This window comes from Monocercomonoides exilis, assembly GCF_001643675.1.
Source record: "Monocercomonoides exilis strain PA203 chromosome Unknown scaffold6-2077815, whole genome shotgun sequence".
Classification (NCBI taxonomy): Eukaryota; Preaxostyla; order Oxymonadida; family Polymastigidae; genus Monocercomonoides; species Monocercomonoides exilis.
Window position 1 is genome coordinate 1,654,607 of NW_027150551.1, and position 9,936 is coordinate 1,664,542.

Genomic DNA, 9,936 nt, shown 5'->3' on the forward strand with positions numbered 1-9,936 from the left:
AAGAAAAGCTCTTTTCATCTTCCATATATAAATGTTATAGTGGGTTTCATTTCCAAAAAATTTAAGAAAGGGGAGATCAAGATGAAAATTATTATTTTTAAATCGTTTCAATTTTCTACAGTTGTAAATTATGTTTGGTGGGGAAAAAATAGTTATAAAAAAGCCATTTCATCATTTTTTAAAGAATGAACGTTAACCGATGATTTCAAGAAAAAAGTTTGAACAGGAAAGTAATGAAAGTCAGAAAAGACAAAACGAATGCTCTGATGAAGAAACGTTTAAAACAGGTTTGAGATTGTTGGTTGCATGATATAAAATGTTAATTTTAACTGATACTTTTGCTTTTATTGCAAATTAGAAGTTTCCTCGGAAAATATATCACTAGGAAAAATCCCTTCAAGGTTGCAAGAAACATGCTTGAATTTTCCTGATTCAAGCAATTTACAACAAGTAAATCTTGCGAATTTCAGACTTCCCGATCCGTTATATTTAATTTCATCTCGAGTAGTTCCTGAAAGCCACTTTTCTCTTTCATCATCTTTTGAGAATGACGAAAAATCATCATCAAATTCAAATGAAATAAATTCTTCAAAAGATGAAACGAGAACATTTCCATCTACAAATCATTCCCCTGATTGTCATTCTCGACTTGAAATAAAAAAACGATCATTAAAATCTCTTTTATTGCCTCCTGAAACAAATGAGAATTTCAATTTTTTCCGTCGAATGAAAACGAATCGAATAAAAGAAACCGAATTTAAGGAGAACATAAAGCAAACACGTGAGTTTTCGATTGAAAAGAACGCTCAAGAAGAAGGCAAACTTTCTGATAAAGATATTTTCAGTTCAGGAAGTATTGAACAATCAAACAAAGAAAAGAAGGAAAATTATTGTTTTGTTGTTTTGGAAGAGGTCATAATGCCACGTTCCATTGTTAGAGAAAAAATCGAAGAATATTTGGATTTTGGAGAAGAAACACAAAAGCTTAGAGATGAACTTTCTGAAGATGATCAAAAAGATGAAAATGCAATTTCAACAAAAAATAATTATGAACAAAACGGTACAGATAATGATTCTTTATCAATAAAAGAGAAAGGCAAATCAACTTCATTTTCTTCTTTTTCTCAGCTTCATTCATTTTCCAATTCTTATTCACCAAGATTTCAAACATCGTTGACAAAAAGGAAATCAACAAAACAAATCATTCAATTCCCAGAACTTCTCATATCTCCTCTTCTTTTCTTTGGATCAAGCAACATCGATCCATGCATTGTGAAGTTTCATGAATTGAGAAAATTGTTTGAATTTAAAGAACCCCAAACAGCTTGCTATCCAGAATCCTCGCAAAAATGCTCTCATACAAGTAATGAAGAAAATGAAAATGCTCCAATCTCAACGATCAACGCGGAGCGTTCGACATTATCTAGTGGCATTCCCCAACAAGACAATTTTTGTGAAATTCACTCTTTTTGGCTTCATTCTATCAAAATAAAAAAGGATTTGAATCTTCTTCGTCAACCGAAACATCCAATTTCAACTTTTATGAGTCCTTCATTGAATGAACTTGAGAAATTTCCTCACTTTTTCAGCAGCGAGTTTTTGAACTGTTTGCCATTGCTCCACGAAAGTGAAGTCAAGTGCTTACAAGAAGACAAACACGGTGCCAGTGCACATTTTTTGATCACAGCGTCTCAAACTTACTCCAATCAGGCAAAACCTTTGTTATTCTTTACACCTTTCAATTCATTTCAACACTCCAAAGAAAGTTCTCATTCAATTTCAAATGCTCAAAATTCTTCATCAGCTCAACCATCAAAGTTGCCTCTCGCTTCTAATTGTGCTTCAACTTCTACAGATTCTTCAAAACTTAATCCAACGGATGAACATTCAAACAATATCTTTTCGATAAACTCACCTTTCGTTCAAACGCTGAAGCAAATAACGTTTTCGAAGCAGATGTTTATTACACGCTTTCTTTCGTATTTGATGAATCCCCATTTTATTGCCACACACATAGCAAATGAAATTATGAATTCAGGCTCTTCTGCATCGAACTCAAGAACAGAAACTTCTAATGAAGCATTCGCAATCACCAGTCAATTAACTTTGGCAAATGCCACTCGATTTATTTACGCTCTTCCCATGTCAAATGCATTCACTCAACTTGGGAAAAAACCTCCATCTCAACTACAGCATCCTCCATTTAGAATTTTAGAGCAAGAAAAACAAACTATTTACCTTCCTCGCTCAATGTCTCTGGATGATCTTTCCAAATTTCTTTTAAAAGAGATATCAAAAAGCTTTTCAACTCAAAAAGCCCACAAATTTTTTGTTATGACCATTTTAATTTTAACTTCTTATGGATCCGTCATCCAATCTTTAAATACAAAGCTGTGACTTTTCACTTTCTAATAATGCTTTTGTTATTTGCCCATTTATAAAAAATAGCTTTTTCATAAAAGTGCCTCAATGAATAAGTAAAAGCAAAAACAAAATTGAGCGAGAAAGGCTAATATGTGCCTTTTCTTTTACATCTTGTTGATGCTTACAGTGTCAGCCGATTGAACCTCGTCAAATTCTTCAATTTGTTCCTGGATTTCTTCAGTAGATGGAACTTTTTCATCTTCAATGACAAATCCGATTTGCAGCTTCTTTGCTCCAAATGCAATCTCAACCAATTTGTCTGAAAAAATATAAAAGAGTATCGTATGCAACATTAGTCATCATACAAATTTAAAAAAACTTCTATTTTCAAAAATCACAAGCAAAAATACAAACGCTCTCCCCATGTGAGTCCATCTTTTTGGATTGCTCTCACCTTTGCGGCAAGTTCTTGCAGATCAGTTTCATCATCATATGGTTTAACTTCCATGATGCACATTGACTTTGCAATGTCAACTTTTCCCTTTGCTTTGTTCTTTGCATCAATTCTTGCTTGAGCCTCCTTTGCTCTTCTATCAAAATCGGCCTCGCGTCTAGCTTCTTCCTCAGAATCTTCATCACCAAAAAGATCGAAGTCATCTTCATCCTTTTTGGCTTCTTTCTTTTTGTCATCATCGAACAATTCAAAGTCATCATCTTTCTTTTCTTTTTCATCCTTTGATTTCCAGGATGCACGTTGGCATGGGCAGAAGCTTGCAATATGGTTATACCAACGGCGAACATGGGCATGATGCTTCAGATCAGCAAGATTAATTTTTTCGAATGTTTCTGCATCTTTCTTTGATGGGTAGCATCCCTCAAGATAGCTAGAGGTAGAGAGAGTAACGTTAAGTGTTGCAAGATCAACTGACATCCTTACAGAGCAAATTTAATCAATCAAAAAATCTGTTAAAATGATATTTTTGTTGATCTAAGATCACACATAAATGATGATATGGTATCATTTTCTAATTGTTGCACATTTTCAATTAGATCAATTGCATAAAAAAAATGATATTAAACAAAGAAAAAAATATTTTTATTTTTATTTTTTTGGTGAGGTGAATTTGCCTTCGTGAAATGATTTTTTATTTGATAAATACTTAACTTTTGGTTTTCACTTTTTTTGTGAAGTGATATTTTGACTTATTTGAAGCCTTCTTCTTTTTTGCAAACGGGACGCTTTCGCTCGAAGATTCCTGAGCGTTTTTAATATCTTCTGTTGATTCAAATTCGTCAAGATTGTTTATATCAACATCAACCAAATCATCTTGGCTCAATTCAATTGATGTCTTTGCTGCTTCTAATTCTGCTTGTGCTTCGTTTCTCTCTTTCCAGAAAATCTGAGACGGAGATAAAGGCAAAGTCTTTTCTGAGGGCTTTGTTTTCGGGTTGAGCAGATGTTGTGTCAGTTGGGCAACATTGGATGAAGTGTGATGCTATGAAAAGTATAATCGCGGATTTTATTGATTCAAAATCGAGAAAGGATATTCACAAAATAAAAAAAAAATTTATAATAATATTAATAATAATAAAATAAATTTAACTTACAAATATTTTAATGACTCAAACAAACCAGAAGTAAAGCAACTTCCCAAAGATGAGCTCCTTCTGCTCCGCAAAAGTCTGGATCGTCCACATCAGCTCTGAACGGTACGCACAAAATCTCATCAGTCAGCATCGTTGCAGCAGATGGAACAAGCTAATGAAGATTGACGGAAGAGAGAAAAAGAGAAATCAAATAATAATAATAATAAACGATTATTATTTCGAGTATTCACAATCTGGAAGTTTAATTTGGAAAAAAGGCTACCAATAAATTTATTTTTTCAGAAATAATAGACATTTCATTCATCAAATCATCCGCCATACATTAAACAGTCTTCTGACAGCCTGAACGGCAGCAGCAGCTTCAAAGCGGGGCAAGTTGAGTGCAGCCGAAAGAAGCCTCTTTGCAAATGCCTTCACCCTCACCACAGACACAGAGCGACATCTGACACAGAGAATGTCCAAGCACCTGATCATTGCGAGTGACGCAGCAGACGGCTGGAGAAGGTCCGCCTGCGCAGCTGCCTCGTCAGAAGAGGCTACGCCTGAGAGTGCATCGCCCTTCAGCCCCAGCCACACGGCGCCTGTCTGCTCGTGCCACAGCGGGAGGAGGCGGTACATGGCGCGGTAGAGCGAACGGGCATCGATTTGGAGGGTGTCTGCGTGCAGCGAGAGGATCTCCAGACAGGACGCCACAAGAGACAGCGTCGTCTCAAACGACAAGTGCTTCTTGCTCCTTTTCTCGGGGATTATGCACGGCATACTCGAAAAGGCAGAGGCATAGCCAGCTTTTTTCTGCGGGTTTGGCTTGTTCTTTTTGCTCTTTCCAGAGCTGTCTTTGCTATTTTCTGACTGCGGCTGGCTCAAATTCTCTTCGAGATCTTCGCTGTCAAAGGCAACAATATGCCCACGAGGCTGATGAAGAGTAACAAGTGGCACATGAAGAATTGATGGAGTCGAAGTGAGAAGAGGCTTCACAATATCGCCTTTTCCATACTCCTCTTCAGCAGACTTCTTTCTAAGCTGCTTTTCATGCTGTTTGTCTTTGCTTTCTCTTTCTTTCTCTCTCTCTTTTTCTTTTTCTTTCTCGAAGTTTGCTTCATCTTCGTCTTCATCGTCGCCTGGATTGGCTTCGTCGTCCAGCAAATCACGCACTCGCAAAACAAGATCTGACACCAACTCAATGTTCAGATGAGGAGAAATTCTGATTTACATTAAAAAAAAAAATCACATACAACGCATGATAGAAGAAAAAACAATTAGAGAAAGAAATTAAATTTGGCAAAAAGATATTTGAAAAAAAGAAGATTTTTAGTAAAATAAAACAAATTGAGCGTAAATGATACATCACAAAAAAATTTCACTTCTTTTTTTCTCATAAGCACAATTTGATGAAACATTTAACATTCATTCATAGTTCAAAATGTCAAAGGATGCAAAGTCCTTTTCTCGTTGCATACTTTGCAAGACCAGTCAATGCTGGCACCAGCAATGATGGAACACCTGAATCCAACGCAAATGTCAAAATTCGAACGATTGCCCTGAGCAACGTAGTTGTAACACGTGCTTTCTCTTCAATAGACGATGCAATCTGCCCTTCAGCCAGATCTCTCGAAAGATCATGTGTCATTTTCTCTTCCAGTCTTTCCATTCCTTCTTCTGCTCCTCCGCTTCCTCGATCGTTTTCTTGCTCATTTTCCTTTCCTCTGGAGAGATTACGCTTTCGTTTGTCCAACTTCACCTTCACAGGCTGCTCAACTCTTCCTTTCGCATGTTTAGGTGTATTTTTTATTCTTATCGAAGATAACACCGAGAAAAACTAAAATGAATTTAAACGAATAAAATAATTGAATATTAAAAAGGAATAAATGCGCAATGACAAAAAAATAATAAAGTTGAATTTCATTGCAATGTATTCTCAAAAGAAGAGAAAATACCTCTTCTGGTACAGTTTTCTTTTTTATTTGCTTTTCGAGGAATCTTGACATAAACTCAACAACTGCAAGAGTTGCATATTGCTCAACGTCTGTTGTAAATAATTGCCTTAAATGATCTGTAACGATAGATGTCTTTTAAGAGAAAATAATTTAATTTAACTTTAATCCATATATATTGCATACCAGTTCAGACCGACAAATCAGAGGGATCACAACTTTGATCAAGTTAAGAAAGTAATTGAAATGAGGATGCGTAGAAAGGAGTGTACATAGAGCAACAGCAGCTGGCTTCACAAGTCCACTTGCTGGTAAAAAAAAATTGAAAAATGAAAGTTAATTAACGTGACACACTTGTCAAGGAAGATTCCAAAAACTTTAAATAGTGTTGATAATACATAAGAAGTTTAAGTTCATAATCTCGAAGTTGTTTTACACCAGCGCTTAACTATGTTAACGTAAAGAGAAGCATAAATATCATGCCTCGGCAAAAATGAGAAGAATTACCAAACTTGAACTTTTGTTTCATCTTCGCTTTCTTGTCTGATTCTATAACCAGGTATAATATCTACAAAAACTAGAAGCTCAGCTCCAAGTGCAAGCTTTACAACATCAACATTTGGATGTGTGCAAAACTCGTGAATATCTTCCAATAAATCAATCTTAATTAAAAAATTGAATTCTTGCATAAATTCAAAAATAATTCTGGACATTACCTGAAATTCTGGTTGAACTTGTATTTGTATAGCAAGCTCGGATATCCTCTCTTTTGCTTGATCAATATTCAGCGAATGAATGTGGGTAGATTTGGACATGTGAATTCTTGTTACTGTTGTGGGACAAGATCCATAATGGAAAATTGATATAAGTATCTTAAAGAGTGAAAATAGTACCAGATGTTAACACAAGATGATTAAAAAATATTTTTACATGCATAAGAAAAAATAAAATAACAACAAAAAATGTGACATGAAAGAAGTTTAGCTTGAAAGAGATTAAATAATGTGTTGATAAGTTTATAAAAGAGGCGTTACTCATATTCATCCGAGAATTGTTGGTAAAGAGCTTCAATTTCATCTGCCAACACCCGCACACACTATCAAATATAGAGATTCATTAAACATCAAATATTAGAAATATTCAGTTTATAAAAAAAATGCTTTAGAGATTGTGAGATAACAATAACAAACCTCTGTAAATGTTATAAGTTTTGAGGAATAAGGATCAGCACGATCGAGAAGGGCCTCAATCTCCTTCTCATCAACTTCTTGGTCGCAGTCTTTCTTCATCTGCACAACAAGTTGAATAAATCCATCTTCTGCTATACGGCCAGTTGAATAGCCATTGCCACTGGCTGCATTTTTCGAGCAAGTCGAAGTCAATTTTTGTGTGTTGACAGAAAACGATGCCGGCAACTTCTCTTTCATGGCATCTGACTGTGCCTGTGCTTCGTTTCCGGTGCAGCCATCTTTGGAATTGTCCATAGGCGTCTTTTCTGTGCAGCTATCACCCATCGTCAATTCATTCTCCATTGCAGAAGATGGAAGTTCATCTTCCTTCAGACAGAACTCTCGGAAGAGACGACGGAAAGGGCCTAAATAAGCAACATGCCGCTCAAGTTGGAAATCTTGAAGAATCTGTAAAACAAGAATCGCAGAGTAGAAAACAATGTATTTATGAAAAAACAAAAACATTATGAAATGATATCCGATAAGTTAATAGAAAAGATAAATAAATGAAGAAAAAAATAGAAATAATCATCAAACTTTTAATAATGTGTTGTATCTGATCATTGGCGTTTCTCGGATCCTTTTAGCAGCTCTTGGAGTCTGTGTCTTTTCTTCTCTTTTTGAGTGCTCTTCTTCGCTTCTCAACTTCTCCTCTTCAATCCCTTTCTCAATCAAAGACACAACTGCTTCGGCATCTTGTTTTTCATACATGAACTCCAAGGCCGAGCGCCAGGCAAGAGACGAAATCTTCCCGTTTTCTGTCAAAATCTTGTTCTTCCGCTCAATTATTGTACTTTCTCTTTCGCCTGGATTCGCTCCCCGCAGCTCAGCGTGGATGAAGTTGTCGAGCGTCTCCTTCACCTGCCTCTCCACAAAACGGAAGTCCTCGTCGATTTCATTCATCAGCGTGTGTGTGAAGACGCATGCTGCGTTGCTTGTCTTTCTGTAGTGCTGCGTGGAAAGCAGCAGCGAATTCTTCATTTCGTCGACAATTGAGCGTAGACCGTATTTTGTGGCCAAATAAGTCTGCAGATATTCATCCATCGTCTGCTTCGGTAAGTGCTGTGCCTCGCATCGTTGGTCAAATTTCTGCAAAGTCAATTTGCAGGACAAGTGAAATGGAAGGAATGTCAAATAAAAAGAAGAAGAAAAAGGCGAAGAAATATTGTCATGAATTAAGAAATATAAAGGATAAGGAGAAAGAAGCACATGGCAAAAAAGTGTTTAAAAATAAGGAAAGCAAAGAGTAAAGATAGTTACAAAGAGAAAATAAATTTGAGCATAAAGAAAAAGCAAAACCATTTTTGTTTTGTAAATGTCTTCAATGGTTTCTTCCAAAACACGCAAAGGCATAATTCGGATGTTCTGTATTTCATTTTGTATGTCTGATGAATGCTGTTCAGAAAGAGAAGAGGCGTTTAAAGTGCGAGACAGAATTTTAGCTGAAGTTTTTGGAGTTGAAGAATGTCGTGCCTGTGTTGAAGGTGTTGAAGCAGATAAAGGAGAAGCATTTGAAGGAGAGGAGGTAGTGGTGGAGGTGGAAGAAGAAGAAGAAGAAGAAGAAGAAGAGGAAGATGATGTTGATGATGATGATGAGAAGGAGGAGGGAGATGATGATGTTGATGAATTGCTTGAAGCTTTTTCAAAAGGCTTTATCTTTCGTACAATTCTTCCTTCATCTTTGTCCGTTCCATACAATTTCTCGATTTCTGCCTTTCGATTCAGCAATTCTTCATTTTCTTTCAGAAGCCGCTTTAATTCATCCTCATCCTACAGATAGAGAGCAAATGTTTAAATATAAATTATTAAGAAGTTGGTTGATAAATTAATTTCAATCACTTTTAAAAAGGGATAATAACCTGTCTATTGCTTGAAGCCCTGCTAATTTTTCGATTTTCAAACCCTTCGTTTTTTGAAGAAAAACGCTCTTTTAAACATTCAATTACAAAAGAGTAATACAAATACAATAATTACATATTTTATTAAAAAAATAATTCGCAGCAAACTATTTGTTGCCTCAATAATAATTTCGCCCAATAATGATCCTTTTTCTTTCGATGATTGAGAAAGAGAAACAAGAAGCTCTGCAGCTTTTGCGCTAATGTTATCCGCAATTGGCGCAACTAATAAATCTTCCTGAATCTCTGATAATTCGTGAAGTGCTAAGGCTTTTAACACAGGAGCAGCTTTTTGATTTGTTGCTAATGAAAAATATTCAATTTTTAAAATCAATGACTTCTTATGCACAAACATGAAGCAATTCTATTCCACCGTTCAGCTGCTTCTTTAGCTGCCTGGCGGAATTGCTGAATCAAAGCAGACTTTTTTGCAGCAACAGTTTCAGAAGCTGCAGATAAAGATGATTCAAAATTCTTTTGACACACTAAATTATCGGGCAGGTACATGTTTATTAAAAAAGCATTTAAACATAATTGCTAAGTAAATGTATTGCATACGTTTAATCTCTTCATTGCTTAAAATTAAACCAGATTTATTCTCAGCACTTTGAACTTCATCAATAATGACAGATTCAAGACCATCTTCCAAAAGTTGTTGTCGAATAGTTGGAACATCAACTAAAGGATTGCCCGATAAATTGATCTCTTTTAGAGAAGGTACGCAGTTTAAACGTGGAATTGTCTTTAATTTGTTGTTTGACACATCAAGAGAATGAAGATGCTGAAGCTTTGCAAATTGCTCCAGACGAGGCTCTAAAGATTCAATTTCTTGCCCAGATAAATTAAGATGAGTGATTTGTGCGTCTTCCTGGGTCATAAATGTTGAACTTAAAAAGGATCCAATTT

General features: G+C 35.7%; 3 protein-coding genes across 3 annotated transcripts; all 3 read right to left on the minus strand.

Moving 5' to 3' along the window:
• Positions 1 to 2,398: 2,398 nt before the first annotated feature.
• Positions 2,399 to 3,354, minus strand: MONOS_18561 (putative eukaryotic translation elongation factor 1 beta). Its single transcript, XM_067871592.1, has 2 exons — positions 2,779 to 3,354; positions 2,399 to 2,683 (listed from the first exon to the last, which is right to left on the minus strand). Exons 1-2 carry the CDS (start codon positions 3,293 to 3,295, stop codon positions 2,529 to 2,531), a joined length of 672 nt encoding a protein of 223 aa, XP_067733977.1. The 5' UTR covers positions 3,296 to 3,354; the 3' UTR covers positions 2,399 to 2,528.
• A 103-nt stretch (positions 3,355 to 3,457) lies between these two features.
• On the minus strand, positions 3,458 to 6,718 carry MONOS_4272 (putative nucleolar complex-associated protein; the record flags this gene model as incomplete). The annotated part of the gene is made up of 9 exons (XM_067874333.1): positions 3,458 to 3,860; positions 3,998 to 4,123; positions 4,294 to 5,173; positions 5,430 to 5,788; positions 5,907 to 6,038; positions 6,090 to 6,211; positions 6,258 to 6,351; positions 6,416 to 6,565; positions 6,620 to 6,718. 9 exons carry the CDS (start codon positions 6,716 to 6,718, stop codon positions 3,525 to 3,527), a joined length of 2,298 nt encoding a protein of 765 aa, XP_067733978.1. The 3' UTR covers positions 3,458 to 3,524.
• Positions 6,719 to 6,782: 64 nt separating this feature from the next.
• On the minus strand, positions 6,783 to 9,907 carry MONOS_4273 (putative structural maintenance of chromosome; the record flags this gene model as incomplete). Its single annotated transcript, XM_067874334.1, has 8 exons — positions 6,783 to 6,999; positions 7,094 to 7,540; positions 7,670 to 8,221; positions 8,432 to 8,902; positions 8,992 to 9,059; positions 9,139 to 9,333; positions 9,384 to 9,515; positions 9,589 to 9,907. The coding sequence occupies 8 exons, from the start codon at positions 9,905 to 9,907 to the stop codon at positions 6,934 to 6,936; spliced, it is 2,250 nt and encodes a 749-aa protein (XP_067733979.1). The 3' UTR covers positions 6,783 to 6,933.
• Between the last annotated feature and the right edge of the window lie 29 nt (positions 9,908 to 9,936).